The sequence below is a fragment of the Dermacentor albipictus genome, chromosome 1, assembly GCF_038994185.2.
Source record: "Dermacentor albipictus isolate Rhodes 1998 colony chromosome 1, USDA_Dalb.pri_finalv2, whole genome shotgun sequence".
Lineage (NCBI taxonomy): Eukaryota > Metazoa > Arthropoda > Arachnida > Ixodida > Ixodidae > Dermacentor > Dermacentor albipictus.
This window is the reverse complement of record NC_091821.1, coordinates 204,659,862-204,684,336: the sequence shown is the minus strand read 5'-3', so window position 1 is coordinate 204,684,336 and position 24,475 is coordinate 204,659,862. Positions and strand designations below refer to the sequence as shown.

The 24,475-nt window shown below is 43.6% G+C and overlaps 1 protein-coding gene across 1 annotated transcript; it reads right to left on the bottom strand.

Annotated features, from left to right (window-relative positions):
- Nucleotides 1–596: 596 nt before the first annotated feature.
- On the bottom strand, nucleotides 597–12,662 carry LOC135896922 (uncharacterized). Its single transcript, XM_070540176.1, has 2 exons — nucleotides 12,285–12,662; nucleotides 597–650 (listed from the first exon to the last, which is right to left on the bottom strand). Exons 1-2 carry the CDS (start codon nucleotides 12,660–12,662, stop codon nucleotides 597–599), a joined length of 432 nt encoding a protein of 143 aa, XP_070396277.1.
- Between the last annotated feature and the right edge of the window lie 11,813 nt (nucleotides 12,663–24,475).

Sequence of the window (24,475 nt, the reverse complement as noted above, 5' to 3'; positions counted from 1 at the left end):
TTCTTGGGCGAGTTGGTGTTTGCTGAACGACATGACCTGAATGACAAGTGACAGACAGAAAAGAAAGACGGCGCTACTTGTGCCACCTTTCTTGCTTTTCTGTCACTTAGAATTTTTCTGTTCCGCTTTTTGCGCTAAAATATCATGTCGTTAGTGCAGACACAGTACTTGTTGAACGCATCGCACAGTGCACACTCAAGGTTGCAAATTAGATTGTTAAGTGAGGTGGGAAAGTATTGTTGTGATTAAGTTTATATGTACTAGGCTTGTGCAAATATTCAATATTTTTTAATAGTCAATTGAATATTATGCCACATAATATTCATTTCGGTTTCAATAATTTCCGTACTCTACCACACTCAATTTTACCAACTCAGACTTAAGTGGTGGTACCAGTTTGAAGTCATTAATTTAGATGTGATGATTACAATTACAGCCCTCCCACATATTACGCCTCTATTCTTCAAGAACACGCTCAGCTAAACACTATAGTGTAACTGACAGCTCTACATGAGTGAGCACGCAAATTAGAGACATATTCCAGTTTTTGCAGAACTCTGTCTCCTTTTGCAACACATCACCCTCAGCACATCAGGTCATTGCATTGCCTCCTTAGAATCTGCTTGTATGACAGGCAACAAATCACTCACCTGCAAGCAGAAACATAAGCCCAATGCACACTGATGTTTCCTTGGACAAATGCATGGTGTACACAGGCACTGCTGTTAGAAATGATAGTGAAAGTATAGCATAAGTCAGCCTTACACATTTACCTATTCAAGAAAATGAGGAATACATGACAAATATATCTGACTCAATTTTACTTAAGCTTCAAATCATACTAGATGCTATTAAGGTAGCAACCTCTTCTTTATCAAGCATCATACAAGTACACATACTATGCAGTGATTAGTATTTGAGTGTCATTAAACAGCTGAACAAATAAAAGGTTTCACAGTAAGATGGAAACTTGAACTGAACAACAGTGGCTGAACACGATAATCCGATTCCTGGAGCCTACATTTCGACAAAAGGACTTGTCTGCCCTGATAAAGACAAGTGCCCTTGTCAAGACATTGGCTCCTCTCGTATTTGGCTGCTGTTGATCGCATTAAACAGGTGAAGTCAGTCATTAAAGCTCTATTACTGTGTGAAAAAATCTAAGAGCTTCATAGTGATTCATGTTTCAACGTTCATCTACACTGGGTACAAGGATAGTGCTCTGACCCTTTCATTGACATGGTAGATAAAAAAAGGACGACAAAACGAAGAACATGCATCTGCCAATACTTCTTGTGCCTGACTCCTCATCCCTTCCCCTAGCCCATAGAAATTTGCTTCAACACGACACACATGCTTTTATTTTCTCACATATGCCCACCCCTGTACTTTGTACCACATGTGCCCAAAACATCACCAGGTTGGACAAATTTCCTTGAGGAGAATTCAGGCTGGGTAGCTTTCACCCCTACGATCACCTTCAAGTGAAAGGGCTTCAAGGGCAGTGGTGCCAGTCCCAACTCTACAGTCCCAGCATCACTCAACATAGCTGATTTCAAGGTACATTTCTGTATTTGGACTGCTGTGGCTTAGTTCAATCAGTTCAAATTTTGTTCAATCTGGCCAAGTTCAGTCTTCGACACTTTTAGTATACAATGTAGCGTATCTTTTCTGAGAAAAAATTAACTAGGCCCAAGTAGGTGTAATCGAAATCCATGACATCACAGTGAGCTAGTGCAGAAACTTCCAGGCTGCTGTGCCCCCTGTCCTTTGTCCTTGCATTTTTTCTGGCTTACCAAACCTTTTCTCACGGTAAGAGTGACATTTTTGGTGTAATTTACTAACAGTTTAAATAATTCTTCTCTGTCCCTTTAAAAATTAAAATAAAAGCTTTGCATTCATTGTTGCTACTTTCAAATGTGTGGCCAGCTTCACTGCAGATCATATAATTGCCACTGGTAAGTCTGATATAACTCTTAATATGGGTTCATGAGGGTTGAAATGTGGGCTTGTTGGTAACGCGTCTTGAATAGGTGTACAGTAGTACGATTAAAAGATGGGACAAAAGACACACAGAAACGTACACAGCGCAAACTTCCAACGCTGTTCTTTATCGAGGGGTGATACACTCGGCTAACATGAGTCACAGCAATATGAACAGTTCAAAACATAAAATTTTTAGAAGTGATATCTTAAGCCATGCGTAAAAATTTCAATTCTTTTTCAGAGAGAGCCAATGACGGTTTGCTGATACAGGACTCCCCCAGGGCAACTATGTGCTCAGCTTCTATTATAAGTCTAATCAGTTCGCACTTACTTATACCAGTAATGGTTGTTGATTTAGAGAGAGGGGAGCACTTATGCCGCTTACAGTGAAGGGAGAGAAGCCCATCTGATGCAACTTTGTCGACCTTGTTTTTGTGTTCGCACAACCTATCATTAATGCAACTGTTCTACTGCCCGATATAATACTTTCCACACGATAAGGGTATACAATATATAATCGAAGCCTTACAATCTCTAAACTTTTTCCTGTGTGTTACTTGCCAACTAAGAGCACCTTCTTTCTTTTGTGGTCTTGTTTTCCTGCACAAGCTGATTAGTTTGTTAAGTGCAGAAAAAACATCAATGTTACCTCGGCAGGCAATTTCCTTTAGGTTGTGCGACAACCGGTGGATATAGGGTGTAACTGTTGATCTTTTTTTCTCATAGCTACTATTTCCTTCCGCACGTTCAGAGGACCCCAGATTGCTGCGCTTGCCTTAGTGTTCCTTCTACAACTGATACCAGAACCTGACCGGGATAACCTGCATCATGTAGGTGCCTGGCCTGTTGTGTGAACACTTCGTCAGTGCAGTGATGTCATGATTTATTAAGTGTGTTAGTAAAACACATTTTTGCAATTCCTCTTTTTCTCAATTGACAATGGGCTGAATGATATGACAACAATGGTTTATTTGTCCTGGGACTCTAGCACCAGCATGTTAGGTCATCACCGAAGGTAAATTTAACATCAAGAAACTTGATCTTTCATTCTATGGGCACTTTGAACGTAACATTCAGTGGACAAAGGCACCCGCGTATAAGATTACTAACAGTTGAACATTCTGCGTCAAAGTTGTCTAGCTTAACATTAACAAACACTAAAAAACCATCAACAAATTGAATATTTTAACAACTTTTGTCTCATTGACGCGTGAATGCAGGTCTCTGTCTAGCTTAGCTAAGTATAGGTTGCTTAAAACAGGTGCTAAGCAGGATTCTATATAGACCCCTTGTTTTTCAAGGCACAGAATGTTATTTCTTTGTGCAAATATTGACTTCATGTACAAGTATAATAGTTCTAAAAAATATTCAACAGTTGTGCCCTCTTTCGTACTAAATCTTACGGCCCCAAATTTATCTATACATTATTGAACACAACAATTCATTCTGCGGCAAAGAATAATTCAGGTCCTTCACATCTGCTGAGAAGGCCTTTAGTCCCGCGTTACAGTTGGCCTCTACAAAGGCTAAAACTCCCTCGGAATTTTTCATGGTGAACGGATCTTTAATTTCGATAGGTTAAGCTTGTCTAATAAGTAGATTGCAATGGACTTCTACCATGTGCCTTTCTCTGATACTATTACCCTGAACGGGACACCAGCTTCTTTGTGCGCTTTTGCACTAAAATATACATCCAGACTATCATTCTTGCTTTTTTTATATCACATCAATACTTTTTCTAGGTTCATGTCCCAGCACATCGCGACGGGGACAGTGTTTGGAGACAGTGTTCTGCTATGGACTTTAGCTTAAAAGCTCTGGCTCAAAATATTAAAGGAGTAGGAGCCGAGAATGGCCGTTTTATAGTTGTTGTATATGCTCCCATGCAAGTAACTAGCCAATAATAAGCTGCCTACATGCTGGAATCCCAGCCAGTGAATTTTAGCAGCATAGTCGCACTCCTGCAGCAAGTTGGAATGATGTGATCGCAACGACTCCGCAGCTTAACCACAAGCTTGCTCGCTTTCGTGAAAGCTGATTCAGTTGATTGCCATGACTAGCCAGCACATTCTAGACTTGTTCAGGGTGTCTACTAAGTTGACGTTTCCAAACTTCCTGAGTTTACTAGTTTTTCCCCAAGTGCCTTTGCAAAATTTCCTGAGTGACACAGAACTTTGTTTTATGTCAAGACAGGTTGACACAATGTCGCCCAACGAAATTAAAAAAGAAAATGACTTAATTCAATTTGAATAGTAAAGAATAGTGTTTATTTTATTCAAAAAAAAAAACAGAAGGGATGGGTTAGCAAAATGCAAAGCGAATCAAATATCTTCAAAAAAAAATTGTAAAGCCCATGGCAAATTGAGCCGAACATCTTCAAATATGAATAAAAAGAGATGCATACAGAGCATACAGAAGCACATATTTTCGAATATGAGCTATCTCTATCAACTGATAGCAAGCTCATTGTTATGAGGCCCGAACTTTGTCACAAGTGAGATTCTTTTTCGGCAGTTGGATAGTCAACCTCAACTGTCCTGACATACTCTCAGCACTACACACAATGCCTCAGTGTTGCGTTTCACTGCTTTAAAGAGTTTATTTTATATTTTAGTAGGAAAAGGAGGAAGAGAAAGAAGTGCCCAGAGCTCACTGGTGTTCTGGGCCTCTCGCTGTTATGCATTTTTTTACGTTCTTGTCATTTTCGTGAGAGTCATTTCATCAAGGATGAGCAAGAACTCTTCTAACGTTAACTTGATACATCGGGAGTCCCCCAAGCGGTGAATCTCAAGAATGCGCACCGATGACTTCAAAAGACTCTTGAGGTCCGCATGCTTGATTTCAAGCTCTACGTCGGAAATCACTCCAGTTGTTGTCTCCTTCCCGTAAGTAATAAAGGAGCGGACGGGGATTGCGCTTAACAGTGAAATGTTCTTTAACTTCTCAAGTATTGCGGAATTTTTCACATCTATTGTCAGGATGTTCTTGCGAGCGTTGATCCTGATTTCGTTAATTTGCCCAGGGGCCACACTTTCAATATATTCGGTGAGGAACTGCCTGCTGAGGGAGTTCGGGCTCATAACAATGAGCTTGCTATCAGTTGATAGAGATAGCTCATATTCGAAAATATTTGCTTCTGTATGCTCTGTATGCATCTCTTTTTATTCATATTTGAAGATGTTCGGCTCAATTTGCCATGGGCTTTACAATTTTTTTTTGAAGATATTTGATTCGCTTTGCATTTTGCTAACCCATCCCTTCTGTTTTTTTTTTTTTGAATAAAATAAACACTATTCTTTACTATTCAAATTGAATTAAGTCATTTTCTTTTTTAATTTCGTTGGGCCTCTCGCTGTTATGCATTTTTTTACGTTCTTGTCATTTTTCGTGAGAGTCATTTCATCAAGGATGAGCAAGAAGATGTCCCCACGACCACCTGAACAAGGTCAGTCGTCTACTTCATCGCTCATTTTTGGACGACATGCCTTTGGAAGCTCGGACCAGCTCGATTCCTGGGAGAGCTCAACGCCAGAAGCCATGGACTCTGACAGCGAGTACACTGTAGTCATGGGCCGCCGCATGAAGAAGATGCGCCGTATGTCGACTGAGGCGACTTCATCGTATCAGAGTGAGCAAGAATCCTTCATGGTTTCTTACGTGCCGCTCTCGACGTCACACAGCATGAACTCCCTCAGCAGGCAGTTCCTCACCGAATATATTGAAAGTGTGGCCCCTGGGCAAATTAACGAAATCAGGATCAACGCTCGCAAGAACATCCTGACAATAGATGTGAAAAATTCCGCAATACTTGAGAAGTTAAAGAACATTTCACAGTTAAGCGCAATCCCCGTCCGCTCCTTTGTTACTTACGGGAAGGAGACAACAACTGGAGTGATTTCCGACGTAGAGCTTGAAATCAAGCATGCGGACCTCAAGAGTCTTTTGAGGTCATCGGTGTGCATTCTTGAGATTCACCGCTTGGGGGACTCCCGATGTATCAAGTTAACGTTTGCTTCTTCGACATTACCAGCGTCTGTCAAAGTGGGCTACGTTATACACCGAGTACGACCATTCGTTCCGAGGCCTATTCAGTGCCGGAAATGTCACAAGATAGGGCACGTGAGCGCTGTTTGTAGAAGCAAAGCCACCTGCTCGCGTTGCGGCGGAGAGCATGATACCACCGACTGTGAGGCGTCCTCATTTAAATGTCCCAACTGCACTGGCTCTCACGAAGCGACTTCGAAGGAATGCCCGAAGATGAAACAGGAGGTTCGTATCCTTCGAAAAATGGCAAGAGACCAATCTTCGCGTAAAGAGGCTGCTCAATCTGTTCGCCAAAGTGGCCAACGCTCGCGACAGAAGCATCACAAAACCATTCCAGGAGAACTACCTAGCGTGGCACAGGTACCACGGTCACCTCTGCCTGTGCGTGCACTGAGGACGGTAACGGCGTCTACTGAAAATTCAAGGTCGACGAGAGCACGCGGCAAACATTCACCTCCACCAGCTGATACAGACACGGAATGGCCTTTGCTGCCCTCTAGGCCCACGGCCATGCCACCGGGCACTAGCGGTCCTCTGCGCCATGAAGCCAAGAATCATACGGCCAATGAAACCGGCGACACTACGGGCAAGCAAAGAGATGAACACAATGAGGAGAGTGTACAAAAAATGCTGAAGCACCTAGTCGAATCAATGCGCGTGATTCTCGGTGGTCTCGAGACTCCGGCCGCTAAAAGTGCCCTACAAGTGCTCGCCGTGCTAGAGCCGCTTATCGCAGCTCTTTATATGCTATAAATATTTTGTTTGGCGCTTGTGCTGTTCACGCAGGGGAGGCTCCCACCAGCTTCGTCCTAACGCCTCTATTTTTATGCTCACTCAAATTGGTGACTACAAACTTGATGCGAAGCCTGATTGTGGCTTCATGGATGACATTTGTGAATGTTTATCATCAGAGTGTTGAACTTGCTTTCGCCTTTGCGCATCCCTCTTGCTATATCATCATCATCCCTCATCACATCTTTATGTCCCCGTTCCCCCTCCCCCTGTGCAGAGTAGCAGGCTAGAGCACCTTAGCTCAGGCCGACCTCTCTGCCTTCTTTCAATTAAATTATCTCTTAGTAGAAAAAACTTTGTTTTTTGAGCTTAAGCTCCTTCGAAGAAGCGGCAGCACACTTTCTTTCCGATTCAATCCTCAATGCATCAGTCCTTTGTGTTGCCGTCTTCCTTCCGCCGCGCGTTCACCCCATGGACCTTTTCAAGCATCCTCTTGGTCAGTAGTACAGTCAACATCCGATTTTTTGGGCTGCCTAGGGGCAGCGAAAACGTCCAAAAAATCTGGCAGTTTGAAAAAGTTAATGCATGTCTTTTACTGCCCTTAAAGGCTCAAATGCCACAGGCACAACCGAAAAAGCTCTGAAAGCCTGCCAGTACACTTATTAGGCATATCAGCGCCCGTACAGGGACAGGAGATGGCGGGCGCACGCGTGTATTATTAAGGAATACATACTGGGCCCCGTGACTATTGCCCCTTCCCACACCTGTTAAACTTCACCACAATACTTTACGTATGCTACACCACATACTTGCGTCCGAAATTTTATATGTTCTTATACATTGAGTCTATGAGGCACGTGGTGGTGCCGCAAAGCCGTCCAAATTATCAGGCATGTCCCAAAAATCGGGCGTCCAGAAAATTGGTCATTGACTGTACACTGGCAACTCCTACAGCCGATGACATGGTGTCAAAAATGATTCGTTACGATTTCTCTGTTAGTCAAGCCAGCATTAACGTGACTTTCGTTCCCTTTCAATAAAATTACAGCTAATTTTCCCTGATAGAAGCACAAATTCCCTGAGTTTTCCCCCGAGTACTTCCAGACACGATTGGTAGACACACTGATTGTTGCACATTATGTGGCACTCGAGTGGAAGCTGTGAGGCATGTGCCAGCATGCTAACCAAGTGTACAACACCGGAAAAATAATTAACACATGGACATGTGCCTTCGCAATGTTGCACTTCCAATTGACTGACACAGGCTGTGGCACAGTTTCCTACTAAAATTACTGGAAGAATATGTAGTGTTGTGATCATTCAGCTACTGTGGAATACGACCTAGCTCCTCCGTAAACTTATAGAGGTTCTGCTGTGGAAATTATGGGTAGCACAGAGATTTGTCTGATCTTTGTGCTTGTGGCTTCAGGCATTTATGTGCATTTATTTATTGTGCTTTATCTTGTAAATTTCCAGGCAATCATGTTCACTGCTCACTTTTTGTGAATGACCTCATTTGATTTTATGGCTATCGGTCCAACTACCTAGCATCATGGCACCGTCGAAGTGCAGACGTGATCGAAGAGGCATTGGCATATCCAACACAGAAATAGAGCAAAGCCTGTGCACACTGAGCTGTGATGTCATACAAGTAGGCGTGTAGCCTGTATATTCTACAAGCATTACCATGTGTAAATGCGTCATTTCGCTTTTGAAAAATTAGCTTGACTAATCTGGCTCAATCGCAATCGAAAGTGCGCCGTGTGACACCCATATTAGACTCTTGCCCTTAATTGTATTCATTTTTCTTTTTTCAGCCTTGATATGTGTCGACACATTGTACACAATGATTATCACAAGTTCTCGCTCAAATTGAGGGTGTCCTCATTCTCCAGGTATCGTATCCATTGCCCGTTTTACAGCGAAGCTGTATATGGCTAGCCGGTTCATTCGTCCATCTGTCGTCTGTACGGCAAAAACTCCTCCGGCGCAACCCCATGCGCTTGCGCAGAAAAAAAAAGGTGCGCGATTGACCGCGCCAGTGATGACATCATTTTTCTCCGTCGCAGCCAAGTGCGCGTGCAGCAGTTTCTCTCTGGCTCCGAAATGGGTAGGCCAGGTGTCATATGTACTCCTGAGGAGCAGGCAGCTTTCGATCAGCGATGCCGTGAGCAGAACCAGGAAATAGCTCATCTACACCGTACCATTGATGCAGCCCAGACACAAGAACAGGCTCGTGCAGCCGAGCGCAAGCAGCAACTGCGCACCAAGGATCGGGCAGCCTACCAAGCCGTCATTAATGAACCGTCAGGATTAACCCAATGTTAAACACCGAAGCCGCACGTTTCAGCTTCGCTGGTTAACCATCAGTACGGAGTGCTTGGGTGTTGATTTTTTATTTCTTTACTTTTCTTTTTGAGATATTTCCTTGCAATCTCATCTTTCTCACAATTTTCATCCGCTGAGGCGAATGATGCTCCGTGCGCACAACTATACCATGTCATTGAAGCGGTTTCAACTGACCGTTGTAATGCATCGGTAGAACTTACGTACCCTATTGTGTGGAGGAGCACGCATGAAAAGATGAAGATGAATGCTCGAAAACTGGACCACCAAGGGGGACTCAACCTTTGCCGAGAGCACACATCTGTGTATAGAATGTACTAAAGTAGGGCGGAAACTCTTCCGGCCCGGCTGTCTCTTACCTGGTTAACCTTTTCCAAACGCTTCCATTCGAGAGTCCAACATGATCGCTTTGCCAGCAAGTAAATGCTGTCTCCTCGCAGCTGAGGTGACGATCAGTCCCATATTCATGCAGCCCTTGACTCAACCGTTATCGTGACGATTGATTACTCCAACTTCGCATATGACCAGGAAGCACACAGCTAGCTAGTAGGCGTCTACCTTCCAGGTTGATCTAGCGAAGGCCACAGCTAGTAGCGATCTTTTATAAGTTGTGCTCTAGACCTAGACCTCTACAAGCCAGCTGGTAGGTCAGCCAATGCTCCCTCCACTTACAGCTAGCAGCCATGTTGGGAAGCACTGCCACTGCTGTAGCTGCAGTGTAGACATTCAATGTCCAGGCGTGTTCCAGCTTCACAGGTGCTATAGTTAGCTCTACTTACAATGTTTACGATCCTGGAAGGTTGAATTCTTATTTTACATGTCACTACAGAAGCACAAGAACGGCAACAACCTCAGTAAAATTATCACTTTAACTGTGGTCAATGTTTCTCTTGTGCCAAGTGAATTCCCAACCAAATGAGCTGTTGTCAAGCCTTTAATTTCATGCCACTGTAATATCGCAAAAATACCGAATGGACAATCACTTAACAAAATAATAACTACAGTGAAATCAAATACTTTTTGTCAATAGCACCAGTACCAAAGTAGTTACTCCAACGTTCATAAAGAAATGTATTTGTGCTCTATATATTGTTTTCCTGCTACTCGTAAACTGCTCCTTGACCTGCAAGACAACAGTTTCCGCCTAAGCTCGTGCAAATATAAGCATTTCTAGAGATCAAATGGCATTAGCGCTAACCAGCTCTAATGTGTACCAAAGTTGCCAATGAAACATTATTGGAGGTCTCCATACTAAGTATGACATCTGCCGCTGCACACGTGCAGCAGAAGAAAGTGACTTTTCATCATGCTCTTTTATTTTTAAGAATTTAAGATACAACTTAGACAAGTTTAGCAGTCCAGCCTAAGCATACACTGAGTGCACATAATGCATTGCAGTCCGTTCATTTTGTTGAGCCATTCTCAATGTTCAAGTACCATGCCTGTAAATAGTTCTACATTTTCAGAATCAGAAAGCACCATTGTTTTGTGATACTAGTGGATCAGTATTAGCATACTATACCATGCATACAATAAGCATGTCTGTCTGAAATAGTGCAACAAATGTTCGATTCTATTTACCTTGTTCCACAGGCCATGAGTAGGTTCCACTGCATATGCATCTTACATGCCAGCAGACTTGCGCTGGTATGAAAATGCATGGATCCAAATGCAAGAACCACATATACCATGTCCATGACAGAATACATCCAATAAATACCACTATCACCTCAGGTAAACTGCACTCTAAATGGTTGCATGCAGTACCGATGGTCGCAGAAGTGAGTGCAAGTGTGTGGAGAGTGCATTTTAAGGAAGATAAAACAGCACGTAGAAAGGCTGTTTCCTGACTCTATACAGACACAACCTTGCACAATGGCTCATCAATACTTAAGGGAACAGCAAAAAATGCGCACTTTATTTCATAAATACAAATTTGATTCAGTGTGGTTGCTATGAATATGACTAATGGAGTAGGTCCTTAGTAGATGCAACTTCTGTTGCAGAAACGAGACGAGACACCTGCGTTCGATGCGAACGGAATCAAGATTCTTCTTTTTCTTTATTGCTTTCGTAAGAGCGCGCGCGCCTCTGGAGCCCGTCTTTCTCTTCTTGTCCGCTTCCATGAGTTTCAACAGCTTCCGGCCGCGAAAAGCTTTCTTCTCATCATTGGAAGCAGCCTTCAAGTGTGTAAAGATGTTGTACTGGTCTCCTACCGAGTATTCTTTTCGTTTTTAAGAGACAGGAGCGCGGCTTCGCATTGACTCCAGGATATGCTTCAATGACCTTAGCCAGGTTCCAGAAGGATCTAGGAGTGCGTGCGCCGATCAAAACGATATATCCTTGGTTTACTGTCATTTCTTGCTTTCTTGCGTTACACTGTTCTCTCACTTCTTTCAGATATTCCCTGTTCCATCTTTTCCACCAATCTTTCGTGATTTTTTGCTTGCTTCTGCACATTTCTTCTATGTTGACCCTTTTTTCACCATCGGTTGTCTTTAATCCTATGCTTTCCACCTATTATGCATAGCTTAAACTTCACTTGTTGTTTGCATCTCTTCTCTTGATAACAGTCTTTTTCCAATAACTTTCCTCATCGCTAATTTCATGCTTCGTACCAACCTTTCATAAAAGTCTCCCAACCAAGGCGCTTGTTCTGCGATGTACTTCCATTTGATTTGATCTCCTTGGGTTGCTCTTTTGGAGACTTCGTCCTGTAGTTCTGTAATCATACAGTTGCTGTCTCTGTCGGCCTTCTTGAACGTCCTAGCGTTGTCACTGTAAATGGTGCAACATAACCCTCGTCTCGCTGTAAATCTTCGGAATGCATGTAAGAATGCTTCTGTTGTCGTGTTGTCAACAACTTCGAAATGTACAGCTCGAGTAGTAGCACATACAAATATTTCAACATACTGTCTTGTCGTGCCTTTCATCGCCTCTTTTATAAGTAACGGACCAGCGAAATCCACACCGATCACTTCAAATGGTTGTCGCTCGTTGACTCTGTCAGCAGGAAGTGGGGCTGTTTCCTGGTGCAGCGGTGTAGCGTCAAATCGTTGACACCTCAGACATTCATGAATTATCTTCTTCACCAGCCGTTTCCCTTGTATTATCCAGTACTTAGACAATGTGACGCTTATTCCGCCATGCAGCATGAGTTTATTAATATTGTGTACCAGCAGCTCTCGTTGCAGACTCTCTCTCAGCACCTCAACGTTTTCCCTGTGCTCTGACTTGAGTGACTCGATCTCGGCAGCGTGTTTGGCCTCCAGACTTCGTTCGATGTTTTCCAGCTCCTGGTCATACTTCAGCCTCTGCGAACTAAGCGTGTCAGCGTACTGCTCCACTTCGTGCTTCAGTAGAAATAGCTCTTCGTCTTTCAACTTTACTTCTTCCTGGTACCGCTCCTGGTTTGCTAGCAGTTCCTTCAGATGTCTCCTGTGGTCGACCTCGGTCCCTCGGAGCTTCTCCTCAAGATTCTGCAGTGTAGACTCGTACTCGGCACGAACAGTCTCCACTTCATCTTTCAGCCTAGACTTCTCCTCAAAGAGCATAGACTCATATTCGGCGCGTGCTGCTTCCGCCTCTCGTCACAACGTCGCATTCTCTTCTGCAAGTCGTCTGATTGCAGTGCTTTGCTCAACCGTCGAGTCCAAGCTGGCCCTTGTGATGCTCTCTGCAAGCTCTACGATTTCGTCCATATCTTTCTTGAGGGAATCAAGTGGACTGCGGAATGACTCTGTCTTTTCCCGCTCTACCTCGAGGGCAGAGGACGGTTTTTGGACCACTTCACCGTGTTTGTTGATAAGCTTTGTCATATCAGCAGAAGCCTTTGCCTGCTGTTCATTGTCACACCGGCTAAGAGCCTGCTCCTTTTCCCGGAGGCTGCAACGGAGGACGTCCAGCTCTTCCGTCATGCGTTTCCGCTCGTCAGCTAGCCTTGCCTCCGCCGTTTTCTCTAGCTGCTCCACTTCTTCCCGATGCTTGCTCAGCAGCTCCTTGGTACGTACCATCTGCTCAGAGAGGAGTGCCATTTTCTCCTGAGAATACTGCTTCTCGAGGCTTGCCTTGACGTTCAGCAGAATACGACAACAATATGACTGTCTTCTACCTTCTGCTAATTCAACTGCAGTCTGCAGAAAAACACTTGATGTGAGGTTCATAAACTGGCAAGTAGATGTTTTCCCTTCCTGATTTCACCCGGAGTAGATGCTATACACTGTGCAGTCAGTTCTTTGCTTCGGCACATAGACGTCGCATGCCATTTTCGACATATCTTGCACCTAATATTTGTCTTACATATTTTAGCAGTATGGCGAAGCCTGGTACAGCGGAAACATCTGTTTGCCTCTTTGAGCTTCATTTTCTTATCTTCATAAGGCATCGTTCTCCTACAATCATCAGTATAATGAGTAGTATTCTCGCAAAATATGCAAAACTTTGCAGCTGTACTATGAAAATTAACAGTTCTTGTCTGCGGTTTACTCTCCGTTCTGTTGCCGTAGCTTTCTTTCTTTTCTGTTGACAATTCTTCTCTGCATTCTACCTGATCTTCTATGTATTTCATCAAACACCTAAGAATGTCTTCTTGACGTAAAGCCACGTTCTGATCTTGTGCTGAAGATCTACTGATCACTTCCCTTTATTTTAACTGAAATCCAATGTGCAGATCCACTGGTAAAGCTCTTTTCAGGATCGGAAGCAACATCGATGCATAGGACTCGCTTTTCAATCCTAAGGATTCCAATCCACGTATGTGCACCTGCACCTTTTGTGACGGCTTTCTTAAACCATCATGGTCATTGCAGCTTGCCACTGTATTCAAGTTAGTTAATTCCTACATATGCATTTCTGCCAGCACGTCATCTTTTCCGTACTTCTGCTTGAGTAGATCAATGGCATTACCATAGTTACTGTCGGAAAACAGTAGTCCCTCTACAGCAGCTGCCGCTTTTCCGGTTAGTGATGACAGAAGGTACGTAAATTTCTGATTTTCGTTCAAGTCGGTTCTTTCGTGTACAGCTGTTTCAAATTGCCACCAAAATCTCTGCCACTTCATTTTATCGCCGTCAAACTTCATTATTTCTAGCTTTGGCAGCTTCACTGTTGTTGCAACAGGATAGACAGCTGGGCGAGTTGGTACGGTAACATGATATTGGCTTCTAGCGCGAAGTGAAACACGGACACAGAAAGGAGCAGACAGGACCTGTCTGCTCCTTTCTGTGTCCGTGTTTCACTTCGCGCTAGAAGCCAATATCATGTCACTGTTGTTGCTTGCTGCGATTGTCTAGCTTCGCCATTAAAGTTGGATAGCTCCCTCGCTGTTTCCCGTATTTCTTGTCGAGAAAGGTACGCGTTGATGCTGTGCAAAGCACTTATTATCTTTAACTCGTACTCAGTGGTCTTCGCAAATTCCGAGTCAGCTGTTTCGGGTGTTATGAACTGCTCCATCTGCTCGTCTGCTTTCTTTAGCGAGTCTGCAATACCTTTGATCTGGCTGGCTATCAGCGACATCGCTGTAGGATCCTGATTTTCCTCCAGTTTCTTTTCAGCATCGCTCACTAAGTTAGTTATTTGCGTCCTCAGCGTTTTTCGCTTTTTCATAATCACTTCTCTGTTCATCTTGACTAATTGAGGAAACTGCTGGTCGCTTACAGACTGTAGCGGCGAAACGTCATCGGAGTCTTGGTCGCCCTCTGTGTCTGTGCCGCTCCTTGCTGTCGATGTCTCGCCTCGCTGCCGTTGGTTCGCCTTCGGGCCTCCTCTTCGTCCGTCTTCTGTGGCCAGTCCGTTGTTCTAGTAGTCCGTGGCCAGTCGGAAGAGGAGTAGCTGCTATCCTGGTCACGACACCATGTTGCAGAAACGAGACGAGACAGCTGCGTTCGATGCAAACGGAATCAAGATTCTTCTTTTTCTTTATTGTTTTCGTAAGAGCGCGCGCACCTCTGGAGCCCGCCGTCGTCTTTCTCTTCTTGTCCGCTTCCATGAGTTTCAACAACTTCCTTACAAAGAACTTAGAAATTGTAATTATCAATGCAACAAAAATAAAATTGTCCGAGCTAAAATGGTAATTCAACTGTTTATAAAATGGGTACAAGGACCAAGTAACTTTTTTTTTAGAGCATCGTGAAATGTAGTGGACTTTCTTTTCAAATAACACAAACAGTCCAGAAAAACAACAGGCTATGACTTGAACTGAATTGTAAGCTTAAAATGCAGCAAAGATGCATTCACAATGCTTTCTTGAATATATCTTTCCAGTAACCAATGTTCTAAAAGACTTATTTTTCCTAAGTCATGACTGCAAAAATTATACCACATCACACACGCACACACAAAACCAATTTGTGGTATTTTCAAAAGTTATCAACTGGAATTACAACTAACTGTAGCTGGCTTAGCCCAAAAAGCTCATTGAGGGCCCTGGAGTCATGTTTTGAATAGGAGGCCCACTATTTCCACTAACCCGAACGGCTTGATTTTCACCCTGGAATACTTTGTTGCAATCTGCTATGGACAACTGGGACTCGCATGCAAAAAGTTAGTCGATGAGATCACAGCTACGGGACTTCCTTCTCCATGTCACCTCAGGGAAAGATGCAGCTGCTTACACCGGGATTGGCTGGCTCAATGGTTTCTAGTATTCTGCACAAATTAAAACAAGACATCAACAGTGTAAAACAAATTGTGCATCAAAATTATTAATCTTGTTTAAAATAAATTAATGCATCTGGGAAAAATTCATTAAGGGAGTACTGACACAAAAATTTTGTGCTCACTTTTGTGCTTTTAGGTAGCTGCAACCCGACAAATATGACATGGAGCCTCAATTCCTTGAGAAGCACAAAGAATTATTACATCAAATCTTATACAGTTAGTTTAAAATGTACTCGAAGTGCAGCACTATTTAATAAGTGAAGCAGGAGATTATTCACATCACCGAAACCATTGTTGGAATTCATACGGTGTTGTAAACAACTCAAGCTTGAGACAGTTGGCTCAGTGCAGTAGTTGACGGCGATATTATAACCTCGTCACTAAAAGCTGTCAAATTGACCCTTCCAATTGCACGCTTCTTTTTGCAATGTAGAAGGACTCTCTCTCCTGTTATCCTGTCAAGTGTTGAATGATCTCTGTTTTTGCAGGATGGTCATAACATCAGTTGTGTCTGGTACTATATGAGACCGCCACATCGAGTATTGGTGACATGAATAGACTTCTGTTTCACATCGAAAGCCACACTACACTTCATACATGTTTTAAACTGTATTATTAAACTAGTAACTGAGGCTCCATAGCATAATTGCTGAGTTTACAGCTATCTGGTCTTGGCATAAAAACGCGACAAAATTTTTGTTGTTAACTCCTAAAATCAAAGTGCTCTCTCACCAGAACAAACAACACAAACGACCTTACGATCATTGTTTTCTTGTCAAATTCAAATTAGATATTGTAAATTTCAAAAGGGAAAGGCCGTTTTTCTTACTGACAAATAGCACACCATAAAACTTCCTTTCCTGATGCTTACAGCATTTAAACACTGCAATTTGACAAGTTAGACTTGTATTTATAACTAAACTGAAAATGACGACGTTTCCCACCAATAAATGCAAGCATAGCTCACTTTAATATATGCCAGATTTCAACTAGTGCCCGCGAATTTCCTAATTTCATCACTCCACCTAGTCATCTGCCATCCTCGACTGCATTTCCCTTCTCTTAGTACCCATTCTGTAACCCTAATGGTCCAATGGTTATCTAACCAGCGCATTCCATGACCTGCCCAGCTCCATTTTTTTCTCTTGATGTAAATTAGAATATTGTCTATACCCATTTGCTCTCTGATCCAAACTGCTCTCTTTCTGTCTCTTAACGCAGGACAGGGGTAATTGGAGATCGCAGGGAGAAGCCTTTGTCCTGCAGTGGACATAAAACATGATGATGATGATGATGATGATGATGCTATATGCCAGAAAACACTGTAGGAATTCTATGTAATTAAGGCTATAAAATGCATCACATTTACCTTTGAGGCACAGGTGATGCTCAAGCAGCAGTGTTGTCAGCCAGTCTGCCACTGTTTTGATAGTGTGACAGGATATTAGCCCACGTTAGGTCATTCCTAGCTGCTTCTGAAATTGAGAAAATATTGATCAGCTGATGCAGGTAGCACAAACGACTACTTAAATTAGACTGTCAAAATAATAGCACATTGGCTATTAACAACCTTAAGCTTCACTGACTTATTCAAAGGAAACAGTTTAAATGTGATAGCTCACTGTTCTACAAACAAAATGTACCTTGTTTTAGCCTTGTTTCATGTCTCAAATTTATTGTCATTGCTTTGTCTCTGCGGCCAACTTGACCGTACATTACTTCAAGCTCACATTCCATGACACTTATGAATCGCTTCAGCCAAAATTTTTCCTATTGCAGTGAGAAAGGTAGAATGTCATATGAACAGTGATTTCTTTCACAAAATTTCAAATGTGACCTCTGAGTGAAAACAGGTGCTCAAAAAAAAAAAAATCAAATGCTCGTAACAAGAAAAATGAAAAAAAAAAATGCAGGCTATATTGACTACACACTACTCTGTGACAACACCTCAAGCGACGCAGCTCTGTTGACAGCCACTTGGCATAGTGCAGCGCAGAAACTATTCAGTATAAACAGAATAAAGGCCAACTGACAGTAATGTTATCTTAAACAAATTTAAAAAAAATTTATTTACACATTCAACCAAAACAATACACGCAAAAGTAATTTAAAGTTCACCATGATTTGTGGATAGGCTTTTTACAGTTCACACAGGAACATTGAAACGAATCACACAGTACTTCATTTCTTAACCTTGAAATTGGAAGTTTCATTTTGCTAATGTGTAAAGGTGATATTTTTTCTGCACTCATAATAGAATGCAGCGCCTGTCAGATTTTCGACCACTTTAAAAGTTCAATTTTCATTAAATGTTGCATATGTATGCCTATGAGCTGCTGATTTTGTTTTACTCCCTTGTGGCTTCCCTTGAAACAGCATCATAAACTTCTGCTCCTTGCTGTCATCATTATACAAAAGAGGCCTCAGCTCCAGGCAGTGGCGTAGTAACGGGGGGGCCGGGGGGTCGTGGGCCCCGGGTGCCAGAAGGGAAGGGGGGTCTTTTATATGTCTTTCCGCCGGCTTGACTGGGTGCAAATGGCAAAGAATGCTCCGGTAACCAGCAGCACAAGCTCATGTACCAGATGTGTTGTGCTGCAGAATTGTCGGCTGCAGCTTTATCAACTTCCTGTATAATAATTGCACGAATGTGTGGGCTGAAAAATTTAATTCGCTAAGTGATCACTAAACTACTCGCCTTATCGGAACGTTTCATGTGCAGTGCGCTCATGTTCCACCATGGTTCGTGTCTCGTCAGTATGTATACAGCGTTCCATTTATCAGCTTTGTATCATTTGCATTCGTTTTGCATCAGTTTCGCAGTGTTGAATAAAAACACTGTCTCCTAGTCATAGTTAACCGTCTCTTCGTCATTTTGTTGTTGTCGTGCTGGCATTCCACAGGGTGAGGTACTGAGCCCTATTTTCTTTAACCTAACTATATGGTTGGCCTAGCTGAAATATTACCCAAAACAATCCACCTATCAATGTACGCTGATGATATTTGTCTTTGGTCTTCTACGGTGACTCGTCTTCTAGCACAAGTAAGAATTCAGTGGGCAGCCACCCGAACTTGTTCATATCTCCGCAAACAAGGACTTAGTGTGTCCATAAAAAAAGTGCGCATTAATCGCTTTTACGCGCAGACCCATGGCACCATACCCTGTTTCTCTCAATAGCCAGAGTATCAAATACCAGAAGTCTTACCACTTCTTAGGTGTGATTATTGACAGGGGCCTTTCATGGAGCCCCCACTGCATCTACCTGAAGTGGAGACTAATTTCAATTGTACATGTAATGGGGTTCCTGTGCGGAAAAACCTTGGGCACGTTGGTATGCTCCATGCTGTAGCTGTACAGATAACTGTTTCTGGGCTTTTTACGGTACAGCTTGCAAGTTTTGGCGAACACATGTAAAACAAACATTTGTACCCTCGAAAGTTTGCAAGGCCAAGCTCTACAGACATGTCTTGGACTACCACGATGTGCCTCGATTCACGCAACAAACATGATTGTTAGAGACTACGTACTTGGTGCCAACATATATAACGATTGGCAACCTTGGAGCACACATTCGACATGTGTGTCGCGTACCCAGTCACTATATTGCTGCTTTGCCAGCACAAAGACCTCAATCCACATTTTCCAAACTTCTTGCAGTACATCAAGGCTACCTTCTGTCAGACTTTACCTCAGCAGTAAGATCTTACTGCTGAGGTAAAGTCCGACAGAAGGTAGCCTCGAACACTGTTAACCCTCTGGTGCCTACGGCAGCCACAAGTACGCCTCACGATTCTGGGAATTACGAAACAGACCCATCAATCAACAGTGGCTCTACATCAGTTCACACTGTCATTACTGAACGAAGCATGTTAGCAAAGAACGCACATTTACACCAATGGATTTGTCTCAACCACCAGCTCCACAGGCGCTGTTATCATCCCGGCCTTACAAGTCATAATTACATTCAAAGTGTTCCATATAATGACCTTTACGGCAACAGAACTTGCCGCTCTGTGTGCCGCTGTTAATTACATTGCACAAGCTTTTAAGCAAGCAGCTTTGGAACACATTCACAACTTGCACAGATTCCGGCAACATGTCTACACAGCTGGTTCGGTAAAACGCAACAGCTCTGCTGCTGCAGTCATCATCCCAGCAAAATCAGAAGAAATCAAATTAAAAACTTCATGTGTGACCACATCAACGAGTGCAGAACTTGCGGCGCTCCCTGCTGCACTTCATTTCATTAATCAAGAACCACCGCAAGAATGGACAGTCTTTAGTGACTCCAAGGCATCCCTTCAGTGCACACAAAGCCCAATGCGCCACGGACCCAATGAACAACTGGCCTCCGAAATTCGACAGATATATCATCACAGCCATGATAAGGGACACAACCTAATCTTTCAATGGCTTTCAGGACATTGCAGCTTCAGTGGGAATGACCATGCCGACGAAGCCACCCAATCTGCACATGAAAGTGGTCAATGTGTCTTGATTTCACTTTCGCGAACACATGCTGCGGCTAGGCTGCAATTGATGTCTCGTGAATGTACTTTGCCCCTGTGGGACTCAAGTGTTTTCACCATGTGTCATTTGCGCTCATTGTCTCTGGACATACGGATGCACCTAGCGCCTGGGTTACCATGATGTGAACAGACCATGCTGTACTGTCTGTAGCTAGACATTGCATTTACGAATTCATATGCCTTCCTTATTGGATTGGCCAACAGCCCCACATACGACGCATGCAATAGCTATATGAGTCGCTCACACACATTATCTGTGTCTGCCCGCGATGTAGTGCCCAGAGACAGGTGATGTGCAGAGTGCAGGACCAGTCGGACAATCATCCACTATCAGAACTAAAAGCTTTAGGTAAGTGCTCCTAAAGAACAACCGCGCTGAAGGCCTTACTTACGTTACTAAGGTTCCTGCGGGCTCAAGCCTTCACGATAGACTTTAAGAACACTGCCCCCTACTGCTCTGTAGTGTACATGGTTTGTTCGTGCTCGTCTTTTTCTCTCTGTGTGTCCCCCTTCCACTCTCTTTCTCTTTTCATCCCCCTTAACCCTTCCTCCTGTGTAGGGTAGCCAATCGGAACAACCTCTGGTTAACATCCCTGCATTTCTATGCATCCTTCTCTCTCTCTGCAGTCAGCCTTACGACACAAGACCCATGAACAACTGGTGTTCAAGACCAGAGAGGTTCTCCATAAAGCCCCCATAAATGGACATGACACCATCTTCCAATGGCATACGGGGCACTATAGCATCGCCGAAAATGACCTTGCTGATGATGCCGCCCGGTCAGTTCATAATGAAACCCTGACAATTCCTATACCCTTATCAAGGACAGATGCTGCGAGGAGTCGTTTACTTGCTCAAACCAAGACTGAAACCTTGTGGTATGTACACCTCGATTATCTCCAACTGCTGTCTCCACTGGCTGGATCCTACATTGAAGCTGCAGATTTCATCGAACTTCTCCCACCGTGATGCAACTTTACTGGACCGCCTCTGGTTAGGGGTGGCTTTTACGAAAGCCTACTCCTTTTTGGAATGACTGACACACCGATTTGTGACTCGTGCAAATGTGAAGAGACGATCAAGCGCATGTTGCGTTTTTATAATCACTATTAGATTGAACGCAACATTCATCGGAGGGTGTTAAACTAATTAGGCAACAGACCTTTTTCAGAGACTAATATTCTCGGACCATGGCGCCACCCATCACAGGCTTACAAAGCAACACGGGCGCTGCTACATTTAATGAAATCAACTGGCCTCAGTGATCGATTATAAGCGGGAAATTATGGACAACCGCATGTATTCACACATATAGCACCTTCTTCCCTCCCTCTCCTTTCTTTTCTTCACTTAAAGTCCTTCCCCTGCATAGGGTAGCAAACCGGACGCGCGTCTGGTTGACCTTCTTACCTTTCCTTTCTTTTTTTTCCTCCTCCACCTTCTCCTCCTGTTGTTGTGTGACTTCAAGTCACAAATAATTAATTAAAATTAAATTATGGGGTTTTACATGCCAAAAGCACTTTCTGATTATGAGGCATGCCGTAGTAGTGGGCTCCGTAAATTTCGACCACCAGGGGTTCTTTAACGTGCACCTAAATCTAAGTACCCGAGTGTTTTCGCACTTAACCCCCATCGAAATGCGGCTGCCGTGGCCGGGATTCCATCCCGCGATCTTGTGCTCAGCAGCCCAACACCACAGCCACTGAGCAACCACGGCACGTGTCACAAACACAGTGTCCTGTTTTAGCAAGATGGAATTTTACAAAAAGGTGAATTTTGTGAGGATATCTCCCGATATTCTATCAGGTTATGTCTCTTTGTGATCACTAGGAACTCGGTATTGTGCAAAATATGACAGATAATTAATAAAGATATCCTAAATAACTGCTTAATTAGCAATTATATAGGAAACATTGTAATTCGAAAATTGGTGACCCAAAATCATATCATTAACTCAACAAAAACTTCTTCCTAAACAAAATCATCTTGGGTGCTAGAGCCTGCAGTACTTTGGCACTATGGGCAGCCTAATATGGCAGTACCGAAAGAAATATGAAATAGTGCACCAGTGACGTCGATCTCTCTATCCTCTCCATTGCGAGTGCAGACCAACAGTAGCGCAAGCTTTCGCTGGCACAGGCTTCATCACAGCCTTCTCGTTTTTTGCATAGTGATGCCAGGAATCGACAAGGAGTGCGCTCTGTTTCGTTTCCAATCTTTTGGCGGTACCGCAGCTCGGATGATCACATTTGCTAATAGCAGCAAATAAAGAAAGGCTTTATGGATCAGAATTTATAAGAGAACTGGTAATTGTCATAGCATTGGTGCGCATGCAGAAAGGAAGCAGGTGGCATTTTCAGATAGGTTTGGGGAGATAAGCGTCGCTCACAGGCTATATATTTTTTGTTTGGGTTCAGGGCTGGCGACAGCCAAAATACTGCACACCGTAGTACCTACAACGATTTTTGTGAAGTTGTTGGGCAACATATGACTGTAGGGCTTTCATTTTGCAAGTGCAATATTGCCTCTAAAATTGCTAATTACAACTATCTGTGATGGCTGCCAAGCCTTTCAGTCTGACAGCAGATGTACAAATGCGCTTATCGTAAGTTATCAGTGCAGCACCCTGTTTTATTTGGTGCAGAAAATAAATCGGCCTCTATATCTCCTACATTAGCGATCTCCGGGTACAAAAGCAAAGTTAGGGGGGGGATCCAAGATGGCTGTGCTGGTGCTGAAACCTCACCCCTCCCCCACTCCCCGGACATTTTTGATATCATCGCCTTCCTGACTGCGGTAGCCACCGCTGCCGAAGCTTTCAAAACCAGCAAAAAAGAGCACGCAACGGCACCGAAGGAAACATGTTTACGGCACTGCTGCATGTGGCGCCACCTTTGCTGCGCTTGAATAAAGCTATGTAATCTCTTCTCAGGCTTACATATTTTCGCTTTAAAACAACTTTAATGCACAGCTATGTCTTTTGAACAGAATATATTTTATTTTTGTTACTCGCTCTTTGTGTTAATTTTAATTTGAGCTCCCCGTTTGCAGGCTGCAAATCATGGCATGCTATCAATGTTGACCATATTTGAGCCAGCCATATTGAACCACCTCCCCTTCCGGTTAACTCTAGGTTTGTTCGATTCAGAAAAAGGTGCACGGCACCTCAAACGAAAAAGTGCAGGGGGTGCCCAGCGGCACCCACTCGCTGCAAGGTTCAAGGGTGCAGTGCACCGCGGCGGCACCTTGCCTTGCATCCCGTTCAATCGAGCACGGGGGTGCAGGGTGCACTGCTGCACCTCGGTGAATCGAGGGTCTAGGTGCAGTGCACCGTGAATAGGTGCACAAGGTGCAGAGAAACTTGGCTGAATCGAATAGACCTTCTATGCATTGGTGAGCTCCCCCCACCCCCTTCTCGAATTCATTGAAGCTTCCTACCTGGCAATGCTTACGAAATTTGCCACTTTTTCCAAGTAATTGTCTTCACAATGACTAGAAGCATATGACTTGGAGACATCGTGTGCTAGTCATGCATTTTGAAAATTTCTAAACCTAAACTAAACTTTAAACTAGATCTCTAAACTATACTTTGACATATAGCTCTAGCCATAGAGTTAATATGTTATAGCTTTTTGCTATTCAGATCATATTCGACTTCAGAATTCACTATAAAAAACTCAGTGCCCTTGCACTCTGTGAAGAAGAATGACCTGCAAAGCTGTGTATGTGCAGTTCGCCTTAATTAATGGCGAACTGCACCTCCGCCGCGGGTCGGCCTGGCATTGCACCGTCTTCGGGATCGGCCCACGTATGAGGAGTGCTTAACGCCTGCTTCACCTGCGCCGCGGGTCGGCCCGGCATTGCGTTATCTTCGGGATCGGCCCATTTACGTATGGGGAGTTTTTTGCTTACCACGCCAACAACGACACGAAAATTTCCTTGGATGGTAGAGGTACGCAGCTTCGCTGTAAAATGATCGAATAGCTGGTTCCGGTCGACTGTAACGCACAACAGCACTTTTGAAGTCTAGATCGAAGCGGGGCCAATGCAAGTGAGGACTCTTATTTCGAATGATTGTTGCTGGGGGGTCCTGGCTATTGCGTAGAGGTGCACCAGTTCCTGAACACACGAGTGCTAATCGGTTCTACTGAGCAAGTTCCCAGCTGTCATATATATATTCAAT